The sequence below is a fragment of the Pituophis catenifer genome, unplaced genomic scaffold (assembly GCF_029215685.1).
Source record: "Pituophis catenifer annectens isolate HBS135680 unplaced genomic scaffold, rPitCat1.0.hap2 SCAF_14, whole genome shotgun sequence".
NCBI classification, from domain to species: Eukaryota; Metazoa; Chordata; class Lepidosauria; order Squamata; family Colubridae; genus Pituophis; species Pituophis catenifer.
In genome coordinates, this window is record NW_027256894.1 from 14,626,589 (window position 1) to 14,642,029 (window position 15,441).

General features: G+C 43.7%; 1 protein-coding gene across 1 annotated transcript; it reads right to left on the bottom strand.

Moving 5' to 3' along the window:
- Positions 1–254: 254 nt before the first annotated feature.
- On the bottom strand, positions 255–12,774 carry STARD5 (StAR related lipid transfer domain containing 5). Its single transcript, XM_070953470.1, has 6 exons — positions 12,652–12,774; positions 9,247–9,296; positions 7,765–7,897; positions 6,753–6,870; positions 5,592–5,685; positions 255–2,751 (listed from the first exon to the last, which is right to left on the bottom strand). Exons 1-6 carry the CDS (start codon positions 12,739–12,741, stop codon positions 2,604–2,606), a joined length of 633 nt encoding a protein of 210 aa, XP_070809571.1. The 5' UTR covers positions 12,742–12,774; the 3' UTR covers positions 255–2,603.
- Between the last annotated feature and the right edge of the window lie 2,667 nt (positions 12,775–15,441).

The following is a 15,441-nucleotide window of genomic DNA, read 5'->3' on the forward strand; positions in this document are numbered from 1 at the left end:
GGCCTCTGTTGAACCCTTCCTGGGATTGCAAGTGTGTAAAAGTGTGCGTATATTTCCATCACTGGGAAAGCACATCCCTCTCACTTTGGACTGGCTGTAGATTGTCCGTGGCTGGATCAGGAAAGCCTGATTTAAACCATATTTTTACCTGTTCCTCCAATAAAGTATTGTTCTTTTAATCACGTTACCTTTACTTACAATGATCTCTCCCCCCCCCCCAAAGGAACTCTGCTCAGAAACAGCTGGCACAAACTTTAATCCAAACAGAGACAAGACCAAGAGTGACTTCAGAGCACCCTATTTTTTTATTTCTAATGTATAAAAGCACATCAGAATAACATATTGTGATTGAGAAAATACTATTGCCTGAGATCAGTGGTCATTTGAAGCAGCTGGGGCAGTGATGGTTAACCTTTTCGGCACCGAGTGCCAAAACTGGTATGTGCACGCATGCCAGAGCCCCAAAACCTGGAAGAGAGCAGCTGGCCTGTGTGCATGCATGTGGCGGCCAGCTACTCTTCTGGCTTCTGTGGTGTGCATGCGGCTGGACAGCTGCTCTCTTCCAGGTTCCGCCACCAGGGGTGGGTTCTAAATTTTTTTACTGCCGGTTCTGTGGGTGTGGCTTATTTTGTGGGTGTAGTTTGATGGTCATGTGACAATTATTTAGGATTTAGCAGAGGTACTGGTCTACCAGGTTTTTAACTGCTTGCAGAGCTGTACCAGTCTACCCATTAGTTCTTGGAGCGTTCCAGTCTACCCATTTGTTTTTGGAGGCACTGGTCTACTACCACACTGCCTTTTAATACTGATCAGCTGTAGGGCGGCCCTTTGAAGCCCTGCGGCAAGAGTTTAAACAATTTTTTTCCTTCTAGCCGATCAGCTGGGGCTCAGGAGGCAGCGAATAGATTGGGGCTGTGGCCAAATAAAAGGTAAGAATAACACGGGGAGGGCTGGAAGGCCCAGCTCCCGAACAAAGAGAACCGGTTCGGTGATGTCATATCGTCACCGCTACCGGCTCGGCCGAACTGGGAGGAACCCACCACTGTCGGCCACGTGCATGCGCACCGGCCAGCTGGCCCTCACGTGAAAACCAGCTGGCCGGCATGCATGCACGCATCAGAACCTGGAAGAGAGCAGCTGGCCAGTGCGCATGCGTGCTAGACCAGCTGTCTGGCACACATGCGCACACCGGAACCCGGAAGAGTTCGCCATCACAGAGCTAGGGAGAGTTTATGAAGGCAGAATCCTGGAGCAGACGTGTTTCCTTCTCTCTAAACAGGATCTACAGTGCAAAACTGGTAGGTGTTTGTCTCAGTTTCTTGTTAAACCTCGTCTGACAACCTGCTGTTCCACAACCAACCAAATTTACCATAACCACATGTTTTCCTCATGCTTAAGAGTTTCGTATGCTTGAATGTTTCTGTGCATAAACATCTCTCTTCCCACTGGCAGGCTTGTAAGTCACTTAGGAATTTTTTCCCCTCTGCCATGCAGGCGTAATGCAGGCAGATATTTGTGATTTAGATGATATGGGAGGAGAACATTTGAAAAACAAATGTGGCTTCTTCAGAGTCTTTTTTTTTTTTCCCCACTTCAACAGGAAATGCCTTATTGGCTCAAAACAACCAGACCGCATGAAAGGAACTCTTGATAGATACCTGGGTGGAGATCTAAACTCAGGAGTTCTAAGTGATGTTGTCATCATTGTAAAAGACAAAGCAGCGAATGGAATTTGGCAAATACACAGCATCAGGTCTTCTTCCTTGTTTTTCTGATTTACAGAGGGACGAAGCCAGCAGAGCGAATTACGGTCCAACTCTTTCCTGTTCAGGTGCTGTTATGTTTGAAAGCCTACCTTGCAAAGCAAAACCCAGAGAGAGATTCATTTCTTTTTAGAGTCCTTAGCAACGTCGGACCCCAGTCGTGTGAATAAAGTGCTATTTAATTCTAGACCTGGGCTCACAAGCTCCCCGTCTAAATTAAGGAGAAATTCATGCACATCCTTTCAAACAGATCACAGTTCTGAATTCAGCCCCAGGAAGTTGCTTGTGCAGTCTCAGTATTATTAATATACAGCCCAGCTACAGTATGTTTTCCCTTTGAGACTAGAAATGGAATTGGGGGGGGGGGAGGAGACAGGGAATTTAGCTTAATAGCAATAGCAATAGCAGTTAGATTTATATACCGCTTCATAGTGCTTTTACAGCCCTCTCTAAGCGCTTTACAGAGTCAACCTATTGCCCCCAACAACCTGGGTCCTCATTTTACCCACCTCGGAAGGATGGAAGGCTGAGTCAACATTGAGCCTGGTGAAATTCGATCTGCTGAACTGCAACTAGCAGTCAGCTGAAGTAGCCTGCAGTACTGTACTCTAACCACTGTGCCACCTCAGCTCTCTAAGCCAGCTGTCACCAACCGGTGATCCGCGGACCATCGGTGGTCCATGAGAAAATTTTCGTGGTCTGCGGAAAAATTATTTGCATTTTTTTTTATATTGCACTACATACTATTTATCTTTTTAAAAAATTCATATTAGTGGTCCGTAGGATTTAAAATTATGAATTTAGTGGTCCCTGAGGTCTGAAAAGTTGGCGACCCCTGCTCTACGCTACCAATGTGACAGCTGCATTAGCCAAATTCCCGTAAAACGCTGTGATGCTCCTTGGTAAGAAAGATTCGACGATTTTCTGTGGAAGGTTGCCACTTAGATCCGTCTGGAAGAAACTGAGCAGGCGGGTCTTATTTGAATCCCTGCAGAGAAAACAAGAACCAAAAAAAGGGAAGAGAAAGCAGTTCAGTAAAAATGGCATATATCTCCAGTGAGAACCAGTTTGGTATAGTGATTACAGGTGTAAAAGAAAGCGTGGGGAAACCTAACTGTTAATCCCTTCCTTAGGCACGAAGCCAGCTGCGTGATTCAATCCCAGGAAGAAAGTCCTGGGAAACAACTTCCAAAAGTGGTTGCCAAGAAAACAGCATGAACTGTCCAAGTACATGGGGCTCCCCTTGAGGAGCACCTGAAGGCTCCAACTGGCGCAGAGTGCGGCCGCCCGGGTGGTAATGGGAGCGACATGGCGCTCCCATGTAACACCTCTCCTGCGCGAGCTGCACTGGCTCCCGGTGGTCTTCCGGGTGCGCTTCAAGGTTTTGGTTACCACCTTTAAAGCGCTTCATGGCTTAGGACCTGGTTATCTACGGGACCGCCTACTACCACCAATAGCCTCCCACCGGCCAGTACGCTCTCATTGAGAGGGACTCCTCCGGGTGTCGTCAGCCAAACAGTGTTGACTAGTGGCCCCTAGGGGGAGAGCCTTCTCTGTGGGGGCACCTACCATCTGGAACAAGCTCCCCCCAGAGATACGGAGGATCCCGGATCTGCGCACCTTCCGCCGCGCTGTGAAGACCTTTTTATTCCATCAGGCGGGCTTGGCCTAATCTCTTCCCTTTTTTAATTATCTAAATTTTAATCTGTTTTTAAATTATTGGGGTGTTTTAATCTGTCTGGGCCAAAATGATTTAATTTGATTTTATCTGGTTTTTAAATTTTTTGTATCTATGTATTTTATTGTTGGCTGTTCACCGCCCTGAGTCCTTCGGGAGTAGGGCGGTATACAAATCAAATAAACTAAACTAAACTAAGTCTCCAGGAATCAAGGTTGAATTGGAAGACCGTAACAACCATATATCTCAGCTAACCAGGCAGTGAAAACCAAACACCTTACTGGAATGGAATGACCTTGCAAAATTTTAAGGCCCAAAAAACAGGACGCTTTTTAGAAAGCTTCTACCGTATTTTTCGGAGTATAAGATGCACCGGAGTATAAGACGCAACCTTAGTTTTTGGGGAGGAAAATAAGAAAAAAGCTGATTGGCAGGTGGATCAGCCTCCACAATACCCCAGTCAGCTGTTCCCAGAGGTGAATTTTAGCAACAGGTTCCTTGGTTGTGAGCTCTGTGCCTTGCTTTTTTTTTTTCTTTTTTTTTTCTGCCTCTGAAACTTCTGAAAACTCCGTTTCAGAAAAAACTTTTTCCTGCCTCTGAAAGCCTCCGAAACAGCTTCAGAAAAAAAAAGCCTCTGAAGCTCTGTTTGGGGACTTCTTTTCTGAAGCTTCTTTTCTGATGCTTTTTTTAGCCTCTGAAACCTCCATTTGAGAAGTCGGGCAAGGCTACATTTGGAGTATAAGACGCACCCAGATTTTCACCCTCTTTTTTGGGGGAAAAAGGTGCGTCTTATACTCCGAAAAATACGATAAGTAGGTGATGGACCAAGCATCTCTCGATGGACCAAGAACACTTGTGCCTCACCCGGTACAGGTTTTATTTAGATGAAAAACAATGAGCAACGGATTGTGCCACAAATTCTAGCAATCTACCCAACTGCTGTTTCTCTTTATTTTTCTTTCTTCTGATACTTTGTCCTTTCCAACATTGGTTTTAGTTTATGTCGAAAGGAAATGGTAAGATGGAAGTTGACCCTGCTGCAAAATACCATCTTTATTTACAAAGAGGTGCTTATTAGACCTATGAAAACAGTAAAAGCAGAGGTGAAATCCAGCAGGTTCTGACAGGTTCTGGAGAACCGGTAGCGAAAATTTTGAGTAGTTCAGAGAACCAGCAAATACCATCTCTGGCTGGCCCCAGAGTGGGGTGGAAATGGAGATTTTGCAGTATCCTTCCCCCAGGAGTGGGGTGGGAATGGAGATTTTGCAGTATCCTTTCCCTGCCATGCCCACCAAGCCACGCCCACAGAACCGGTAGTAAAAAAAATTGAATTCCACCACTGAATTAAAGGCTTAAGAAAGGCCACACAGTATATCTTTTCCCAGTGCCTCCTTTTCATATTTATATATTTCTACAACTTCTGCGTGCCAAGGGCCACGCCCAGCCTAAGTTGTTTTATTCCATCATTGGAGATGCTAATGCGACGTGCCTGATGCTGTCCTCACGCTAACGGCATGACTTGACACCTGCATCAAATGTGTTTACTGGTTTGTAATCGCTGGATTGCATTGATGGTGTTAATCACATGCGTGCTGTCCAGATAGGTGGCACCATCGAGAAATGTTATTCATTCTTCCTCTTCCTCCTCAGTTTATTTTCTTTTCATCTCTTAGCTGGCCTGCTTCTGCACTATTAGAATGTCTTCTTCAAGAGGACAGAAGCTATATATCTTGGAGGAGGCGGCATCCATAATTCATTTCCAAGCCATATCAATCTCAGCAACGTGAGTTGGTAATGAACTCATGTATGAAATAGTTATCCAAATAGCTTTTAATGCAAAGTATACACGTTCCTTTCTTATTTGTTTGTCAGATTTATCAGAGCTGCCCATCTCAGATTGCGACTCTTGATGGCATACGACAAAACAAACAAAACACATCTTAAGTATCTCTTTCCAATTTACCCACGTAAAGCTGGCCGCTTCCTGTAGAAAAACCACCTCCCTTAAACTGCCTGGCAGATGTTCGGTTAGGGTGTTGCGTAAGCTCTAATTTGGCAACAACAACAACCACAGCAGCAAAAGGTGTGTAAAACCCTTGAGCATTCTTGGCCTACAGGGTGGTGTCATCAAATATTTCCACGCATCTTACCCTGGAACAGGAATGAGAAAACAGCCGCAGGGAAAATTCAGGCCTCTCACGTAATTTGGCTGAGGTGGACTCAAGGGATGTTCCACGTTGGTTGCTATGAGGGAGGAACATTAAAAATTAAAATGGGGATTCCCTAGTGACAGGAGAAGCATTTATATGTATTAGGCCTGTGATGGCGAACCTATGGCACGGGTGGAGCCATATCAGTGGGCACGGAAGCATTGCCATAGCTCAGTCCCAGCGCGCATGCGTGCACTGGCCAGCTGATTTTTGGGCCTTCCAGTCTCACCGGAAGTTGGGAAATGGGCTGTTTCCGGACACCAGAGGGCCTCCGTGGAGGTGGGGAAGGCCATTTTCACCCTCTCCTGGCTCCTAGAAAGCCTCTGGAGCCTGGGGAGGGTGAAAAACTGGGCCCACCATGCCATTACGTGCTAAAAGCAGGGGTCGCAGGGGGCACGCGTGCATGCACGGAGCGGGGCACATTGAATTATAGGTATGGGCACGCACGTGGGTGACCTCCGTGCTCCCCCCGCTTTTGGCACGCGACGGCAAAAAGGTTAGCCATCCCTGTATTAGGCTGTTCTGACCTAGGCTTCCCAAAAGCACAAAGCCGACTCCTCGTCCTGATAAAACCCCTTTTATTTAGGTTAAAGGGAATTCCCCTCCAGCAAAGTCCCGGCCAACAGTCTTGCATGAGAGCATGACAACTACAGACCTTCTTTATCAGGCTTGGAGAGTTGCAAGGCCGGTATCTTCCAAACGCCACGCTGTAGAAGCGGCAATTAGATCTTTACCCTAATGAATTGAACTAATTGTCTCCTGCAAAGTATCCTTCCCTTTCTCCTCTTTATTCCCTATGGGAGGTGCCATTCACCATCCACCGGTGGCTTTACTCCTGAGTCGACCCTTGTTTCTTAGCTGTTCCCTTCTCCTGGCAGCTTTGTGCATGCACACACTGGGAACACTGGGAACAGGCTCCAGATGTTCTTCTGCCCCACTGATGTCCGACTCCGAAGGCAGCTGATGACTGTCGGATGGCCCTGGCCCCATCTCTGTCTCTGATGTAAAGTACTCATCAGAGCCTTTTCGAGACTCCAGGACTGGCCCATGTCCCCCCCCCCCCCCTCAGCCTCCTGACTGAAAGGTTTGGACCAAGCTTACCCACAGTCATTTTTGAGCCGTCCTCATTATGTTGGATCAGGACCACATCTAAGAACTCTCTTGGAGAGATCATGTTCATGAGAACCGAGGGTGTAGTCGTTAGCAGGATACAAATGTCCTGAAATGGCACACACAGGTGGCAAGGATGTTTAAGACTCCTCTCATTCCAGTGGCAAAGCTAACGGTATATACTTCTACACGATAGACGTTTAACTAAATTTATCCAAGAATGGTACCCTTATATCATGGCATCCAACCCATCACACATTGTGGTAAATATAAACATAGACTGGATTTTAAGGGGGACTGGATGATCATAATATATCACAAATCAGCAACTGTAAAAAAAGGGCTGAGTCAGAAACCAAAGGTTTTTTTTCTTCTTTCCTTTCCTTTCCTTTCCTTTCCTTTCCTTTCCTTTCCTTTCCTTTCCTTTCCTTTCCTTTCCTTTCCTTTCCCTTTCCTTTCCTTTCCTTTCCCGTCCCCTCTCCTTCCTCTCTCCCTTCCTTTCTTCCTTTTCTTTCTTTCTTTCTTTCTTTCTTTCTCTTTCTTTCTTTCTCTTTCTTTCTTTCCTTCCTTCCTTCCCTTCCCGTCCCCTCTCCTTCCTCTCTCCCTTCCTTCCTTCCTTCCTTCCTTCCTTCCTTCCTTCCTTCCTTCCTTCCTTCCTTTCCTTCCTTCCTTCCTTCCTTCCTTCTTCTTTCTTTCTTTCTTTCTTTCTTTCTTTCTTTCTTTCTTTCTTTCTTTCTCTCTCTCTCTCTATCTCTTTCTTTCCTTCTTTCTTATGCTTACCCAACCAGTGTGTTTGCAGTCTCAGTCTCAGTAGATAATCAGTCAGCCACTGCAGTTTTAGCACAATACAAACAGACATCAATGCTTCCACCATTCCCTACATCCCAAAACATAATGGGAATTCCTTCGCTTCCCAATTACCCTACAATAGCCAGTGCTGGGTCCCAATAGCATCTTCCTTTCCTAGCTGTTTCTGGCTATAATAAAGATGTGTTATACTTACATTGTTTATGGATTCAACCACTACTTGTTTATTCACGTTGTCATCCCATTTTTCTCTAAGTCCACCAGTCTCTGGCTTTATACATTTAAACACATCCTCTGATTTTGCAGCTAAAACTCCTTCTGCTCTGTATCTTTTGAGAGAAGGAGAGGAAGAATGAGAGAAAGTCTTAGTGAATGAAGTAGGAGGGTGCTATTCCAGTCAAATTGCATTTTGAGTATCCTCATTCAATAAATGGAGCCAGTTAAGGTGGTGGCCTAGAAACTGGGAGACTGTGAGTTCTAGTGCCACATTTGGGCATGAAAGCCACTGACCAGGGGTGGGCTTCAAAATTTTTTGCAAGGGGTTCTTTGTCCAGTTGCTGGGTGGGCGTGGCCATGGTGGGCACGGCCTAGTTGGCCTCCTGCACCACAGTGGGGGGAGGGTATTTTTGCCCTCCCCGGGCTTTGGAGGTTTTTCTTGAGCCTACAGGAGGGCAAAAACAGCCTCCCCAGGCTCTAGAGGCCCTCTGGATGTTGGAAACAGGCCCGTTTCCAGCCTTCCTGAACTTCCGGTAGCCGCTGCGTGCATCCTGCACTTACCTGCATCCAAAACGGGCCGCGTGGGGACTCCTGGGAGGGGAGAAGCCAGCCAGGAGTGGGATTTGGGGGTTCTCCGAACTGCACAGAATCTTAGCTAGAGGTTCCCCCGAACCCCTAGCAACCCACCCCTGCCACTGACTGACTTTGGGCCACTCACTTTCTCTCAGCCCAAATCTCTTCACAGGGTTGTTGTTGTTGTGGGGTAAAGAGAAGGAGGAAGGAATAGTAGGTACATCCACCACCTAGAGTTACATACAAAGTAACAAAGGTGGGATAAAACTCAAATAAATAAAAATGAGTACATCTGCATGTAATATACTAGCATTCCGAGCATTTGTCTGCTTTTTAAATTGCAAGGAAAATATGTTCGTTTTATAAAAGAACACTGAAGAAAGTAGCACTTCACCTAAGCAAAATCCTCAGTTACTTAAATAAATACACATTTACAGTTCTGTATTTCATCATAATTAAGCTTTCTAGGGATGGTGCATTTCTACATCTTTGGGATAAGTCATGTTTTATAAGATCAGCTATTTATAACTATATGAGGCAGCAAATCAGTTTGCATCATACCTTACATTACACAATATTCTTCTTCATCATTAAGTTTAAAACTTTCTTCTCCAAAAGAAAAAATAACATAACAAAAAGCTATGATTGATATGTATGAAAAGCTTATGTTGGACATTTGCTTGATTAGAACTCTCTTTTCTTCTCTTCCATTATTGGAACCTTCTACTTTTTGTGTTTCATCTACCAGTTTATTGAGTATGGTGTTCAGATTTTAAAAACACAGAACTAAAATTAGCAATAAATAAGTCAGAAATGGCATCTTAGAGATCCATTTATCCCCCGCCAGAACTTTACCTAAATGCTGTTTTGCTTCTGGTATTTTACTTACAGGTTTCCATGAAATATATTTGAAGGTCTCCAAGATATTGTGACATTATTCTAGAAAGACATTTAAAAAAAAAATCAGATACAAACAACTGCATTATTGTTGCACGCTGAAACTGAATGAGGTTTTATTCAACCTTAATGTTTTTTGAATATGTTAAGAATACATTTTCAGCAGAAATGGACAAATTAACGCTGAGTTTAAAAGATAAAGAGATATCGATATTTTACAATGTGTGGAAACAGTGATATAACTGGATAGAACGGAGATAGATTGAAGATAGATAGTTATTAAGTACAAGTAATTGGTTAAAAAAAATGTAAATACGCACAGTTTAATTTTTGTAAATAATGCATGAATTATTGTGACAAGAAAAACACCACAATTAGTTGTTGTTGAGTGAAATAAATTTTTATGTTTTTAATGTAATAAAAGTTTAATAAAGTGTTAAAAAAAAGAATAAATTTTCAGCAAGTAATGCTAAGAGACTTAAACAACAAACAACACCCACAAGGCTTGTCTCGTGTCAAATAAAAATAAATAAATTTGCTTAAAGCAACTAGATTTTTCATTAGCCATGATTAACTTTCCCTGTTGACTAACTTTCTCTTTCAACAGACCTTCTTTCAACATGAGTAATTCTGGATTTGGTTCTGTTGAAACCGAAAGGCCCTGAGGAGGTAATCCTCAATTTACGACCACAACTGAGCCCAAAATTTCTGTTGCTATCAAGACAGTAGTTAAGTGAGTTTTGCCCCATTGTACGACCTTTCTTGCCACAGTTGTTAAGTGAATCACTGCAGTTGTTAAAGTTAGTAATACGATTGTGAAGTGGATCCAGCTTCCCCATTAACCGTGTCAGAAAGTTACAAAATATGATCATAAAAATCACTTTTTTCAACGCCGTTGTAAACTTCAAATGGTCATTGAACGAAGGATGTTAAGAGAGAACTACCAGTATCCTTTTGAACTATTTGTGGACTATAATACAAAATAGTGACACAGCTTGGGCCAGTCATGCTCTCTTAGCCCAAGATAATTCACAGGGCTGTTGTGTGGAAAATAGGAGGAGGACGGAGTATTATGGTGTGTGTTTGCCATCTAGAATTACTTACAGAGTGATAAAGGTGGGGTAAAAATATAATAATAGTAATAATAGTAATAATGTGAGGAGGAGGAGGAGGAGGAGGAAGAGGAAGAAGAAGAGGAAGAAGAAGAGGAAGAAGAAGAGGAAGAAGAGGATCTCAAGGGCTGTTATGTGGAAAATAGGAGGAGGAAGGAGTATCATGTGTGTTTGCCACCTTGAATTACTTACAGAGTGATAAAGGCGGGGTAAAAATATAATAATAGTAATAATAGTAATAATGTGAGGAGGAGGAGGAGGAGGAGGAGGAGGAGGAGGAGAGGAAGAGGAAGAGGAGGAAGAGGAGGAGGAGGAAGAAGAAGAAGAAGAAGAAGAAGAAGAAGAAGAAGAAGAAGAAGAAGAAGAAGAAGAAGAAGAAGAAGAAGAAGAAGAAGAAGAAGAAGAAGAAGAAGAAGAAGAATTTCCACTACCGCTTCTCCAGAACCTGTCAGAACCTGCTGGATTTCACCCCTGCCGTGGGGCCACCCTGGAAATAGCAAAGAACTGGCACAATGCCTCTGCCAGTGAAAAAGGAGCTCCGTGAGGCCTGCCCGAGTTCTTTTCTTTTTATGTGCATTGAGAGCATATGCACCAAAAACAAATTCCTTGTGCGTCCAATCACACTTGGCCAATAAAGAATTCTTCTATTCTTCTTCTTCTGTTTTCACTGGCAGAGGGTTGCAGGAGGCCGTCCCAGGTGAAAATGGAGCTCATGTTTTTGCTGGCAGAGCGTTCAGGCCACCAAAGGTGCCCCCCCCCCACACACAAGTGACATCATGCTGGCTATGCCCACCTCCCCCTCCCAGGTCAAACACAACTCTGCTGTGGCCCTCAATGAAATCGAGTTTGACACCCCTGATCTAGCTTAACATGCTGACACCCGGGAATGATGCAGTATTGGGAGAGGATTGGAAAGCCAACCTTTTATTGACTAGGCAACTATTCCTTCTCAATCATTTCTCTGCCAACTCCCCTCAATTGACCTCTGTAAGGATATTTAATTAAACAGCTGTGTGGCTGGCACCGGCACCCTCTTCCCTGGGCGTGACAGTAATCTAGCCACCCAAAGTTTCTTGTTTCCTTTTTTTTTTCCTTTTGAAAATGTTTCGCTTCTCATCCAAAAAGCTTCTTTGGGTTGTTGTTTTTTTTTTAAAGGAAAGCCCAATTGCCTTTTGGAAAAGCACCTTTGGGAGAAATGGTGACCTGGATGATGGAGAATTTCCATAGCCCTCTAGCCACCCTGCAAAACTTATAAAAAGATCCGAGTGTCTTTCTTTTTTTTTTTTTCTCCCCACAAATACTGTTCGGCAAACAATTCCAGAAACTACCCAAAACAAATAAGAGTAACAAAGTTGGAAGGGACCTTGGAGGTCATCTAATCCAACCCCCTGCCCACGCAGGAGACCTATACTAGGGAGAGCTGTTTGTTAAAGGACTATCTATCTATCTATCTATCTATCTATCTATCTATCTATCTCTATCTATCTATCTATCTATCTTTCTATCTATATCTATCTTTCTATCTATATCTATATCTATCTATCTATCTATCTATCTATCTATCTATCTATCTATCTATCTATCTACCTATCTATATCTATATCCATCTATCTTTCTATTTCTATCATCTATCTATCTATCTATCTATCTATCTATCTATCTATCTATCTATCTATCTATCTATCTATCTATCTATCTATCTATCATCTATCTCATCAAGTAGAGAATCTAAGGTTAAAGTTTTGGGGGTTTAACTCTTTAAAGTTAAATGAAACTCCAGCTGGCTAGATTTCACCTTTTCAAATCGGACGGGGTGGGTGGGGGTGGGGGTAGGGAATAATATATTCCCAAGCAAGAAAAGGACGGAAGCCAGAGGGGATCCGCTGGATCACTTTAGATCGCAGGGGGTGGAGGGGCGGGGAGGTCAGCGGAAGATTTGTTTTGTTAAAAACTTCTTCCTTGAGCGAAAACAGGTTTTCCCCGCCGATTTTTTTTTTTTTTTAAATAAAAATCTAGCAAAACCAGCAGAGGAAGAACTCGTTTTCAGCTTCCAGGCAGGTGTCATTTGTTTTGGAGAGCGAGGTGGGGACAGCACATAAAACGAGTAATGTTCCATCATAAATGAATAAATGGTGATCTTTGCAAGCTGGAGCGCTTTCCATCTGGCATCTCCTCTCGCGGTCCAGAGCGATATCGCCAGCTCCGAATCTCCCCCTTCTTAGCCTCAGCCCCTCAAGGAGAAAATCGGTGGTCGCGGGTGTCCCCACCACCACCAACCGACTTACCGCTCGCTTACAGCCGCTCCAGCCACTGGGATCTTTCCGGTAGCTCTCCAAGTGCTGGGCGGCCCATTGAGCAGCCTGCTGGTACTCCATGGCGAGAGACGGTGACGCGTTCCCGGCTGGACTGGGAATGGCTGGCCCGACGGTGGTGGAGGAGGAGGAGGAAGAGACCTGCCGAGACCAAGCCCAGGAAAAGGGCCCAGCCTCCCTTTTGGAGCCGCGCCATCCTTGCTCGGAGGAATCCTCGCGCGGCGGGCCGCCTCCCGCTTCTCTCGCTAACACGCGCGCTCGTGAGAGTGGAGGATTCGGGGGTTGGGAACGGGCCGGCTTTTAAAGACGAGACCTCTTGCATACCAGTTGCACTGGTGGAAGCTGGTGCTGTTTTATACCCTCCTGTTTTATATTTATTATAATAAATAAATAAATAAATAAATAAATAAATAAATAAATAAATGAATGAATGAATGAATGAATGAATGAATCAATCAATCAATCAATCAATCAATCAATCAATCAATCAATGACTCAATGAATCAATCAATCAATCAATCAATCAATCAATCAATCAATCAATCAATCAATCAATGACTCAATGAATCAATCAATCAATCAATCAATCAATCAATCAATCAATCAATCTTTACAGACCCCTGGCATCCTGGACATAAACTGTTTCAACTGAAAGAGCCTTGGTGGCGCAGCAGACTAAAGCGCTGTTAAATAGCACCAGCTACCTGCAATTACTGCAAATTCAAATCTCACCAGGCTCAAGGTTGACTCAGCCTTCCATCCTTTCGAGGTAGGTAAAATGAGGACCAGGTTTGTGGGGGCAATAAGCTGACTTTGTATAAAAAAGATCAACGCTTAGGGGCCCCCCGAAAGCCCTACTAAGCAGGTATATACAAAAGTATGAAGGCTATTGCTTAATGTATCTTTTCTTTTATGTACTCCGAGAGCGTATGCACCAAGACAAATTCCTTGTGTGTCCAATCACACTTGGCCAATAAAGAATTCTATTCAACTTGGTGTTTGGATGGTTGGGGCTACGGATGGAGCAGGAGGTAACCTATATGTTTTCCTCAGATTTTTGGTTTCACAACAACTTTGTAAGGTGGGATAGGGATGAAGAGGCTTTGGAAAAAGTGTAAAGAAGAGCAACTAGGATGATTAAAAACTTGGAGACAAGAACATATGAAAAATGGTGGCAGGAATTGGGCATGGCCAGTCTAGAGAAAAGAAGGACTAGGGGTGACATGATACCAGTGTTCCAGTATTTGAGGAGCTACCACAAAGAAGAGGGAGTCAAGCTATTCTCCAAAGCAACAGAAGGCAGGACAAGATATAATGGATGGAAACTAATCAAGGAGAGAAGCAACCTGGAATTAAGGAGAAACTTCCTAACAATGAGGACAATTAACCAGTGGAACAGCTTGCTTTCAGAAGTTGTGGATGGTCCATCACTGGAGGTTTTTAAGAAGAGACTGGACAGTCGCTTGTCTGGAATGTTTTGGGGTCTCCTGCTTGAGTAAGGGATTGGACTAGAGGATCTCCAAGATCCCTTCTAGCTCTATTCTGATTGATTGATTACCTGATCTATTTTAATCTTTTGCCAAGAACATGTTTCAAAACTCACGTTTTGAAAAAAAAAATGGGGATTGTAGGAAGTTAGCACCTACCCTTTTCCTGGAAGAATGAAATATTTTAGGAAATATTAAAAAGGCAGAATATTATATTTCCCTGGATGAGAAATGGAGAAACATGTTTTAAAGACAAAGCAGCTTCCTGCCTCCCCCCCACACACCTTTGTTAATGGGCCAGAGGCAGAAACTCGATCTTTGTCAATGGACCATCATCTGCAACACAATAGGACCCATCTAGCAACAGAAACTCACCACATGGCACCTGGAAAGATTACATCAGCCAGCAAGGCTAGCTAAGACCCCCCACCCCCTGGGAGTCTGACAACCAATCAGGATACTCTTTCGGGGCCCCAGGAAGTTCAAAGCCAGAGAAAGCATAAAACCCGGGGACTCGCTGTATCTCCTCTCCCTTTTTCTGTTCAGGAACTCAAACCATGTGATCCTGTCCACCATTAAACTATCTTTCCAAGCAGTCTCCAAGTTTCCAGTATCTTTTTCCCCACTTGGAGCTGAACCCAGAAGGATATTTCTTCCAACAGATGGATGGATTGATTCCCTCCTCCTGCCCCAGAGCCCTTTCAAGACTGCACCTGCCAAATATTTTTTATTCCAATTCCCGTCATTGTGGATCCCAAAACTTGTTTTCTGTTCATAGGCAGGTTGGTTTTTTTTTTTTAGATTTTCAGTCCAGAGGACTAGATTTCTGAATCTATTGTGTGAATGTGCATTGTGCATTTGAAAGAGGCCAAAGTCATTTGGGGCTAAAAACAAGTCTCTTGGCTAGGAGTAGAGCCTGGTTAATTGTAATGGTGGAAAACTTTCCGAGGAGAACCAAGAATCTTAAGAACATTGAAGACTAACAATCAAACGACAAATGATCATATTGCATTATTTGCCATTCTGCTTTCTTGGACAGATGGACAGATATTGGCAATCTGTTGGTATCTGTTGGCAAGAAGGAAAAACACTCTGCTCTTGCTCAAGAACTGCCTAGACAGAGATGAAGGGATGAGGGGAAAAAAATCATTTCTATGTGCCAAAGCTTAACAATATCACAGCTTATTATCAATCATAGTTTGTATCATCCGGACAAAACTAATGTGGTTTTGCTTGTCAGTTGAGTTTCCCAAGCTAAACTTAAAAAAAGGAGTCC

Coding starts and splice junctions, on each gene's coding strand:
- STARD5 (XM_070953470.1), bottom strand. CDS start 12,741: ATGGAGTACCAGCAGGCTGCTCAATGGGCCGCCCAGCACTTGGAGAGC. Junction 7,898..9,246: donor AATATATTTCATGGAAACCT/GTAAGTAAAATA, acceptor TTCTCTCAAAAG/ATACAGAGCAGAAGGAGTTT. Junction 2,752..5,591: donor TTTCTCATTCCTGTTCCAGG/GTAAGATGCGTG, acceptor TTTTCTCTGCAG/GGATTCAAATAAGACCCGCC.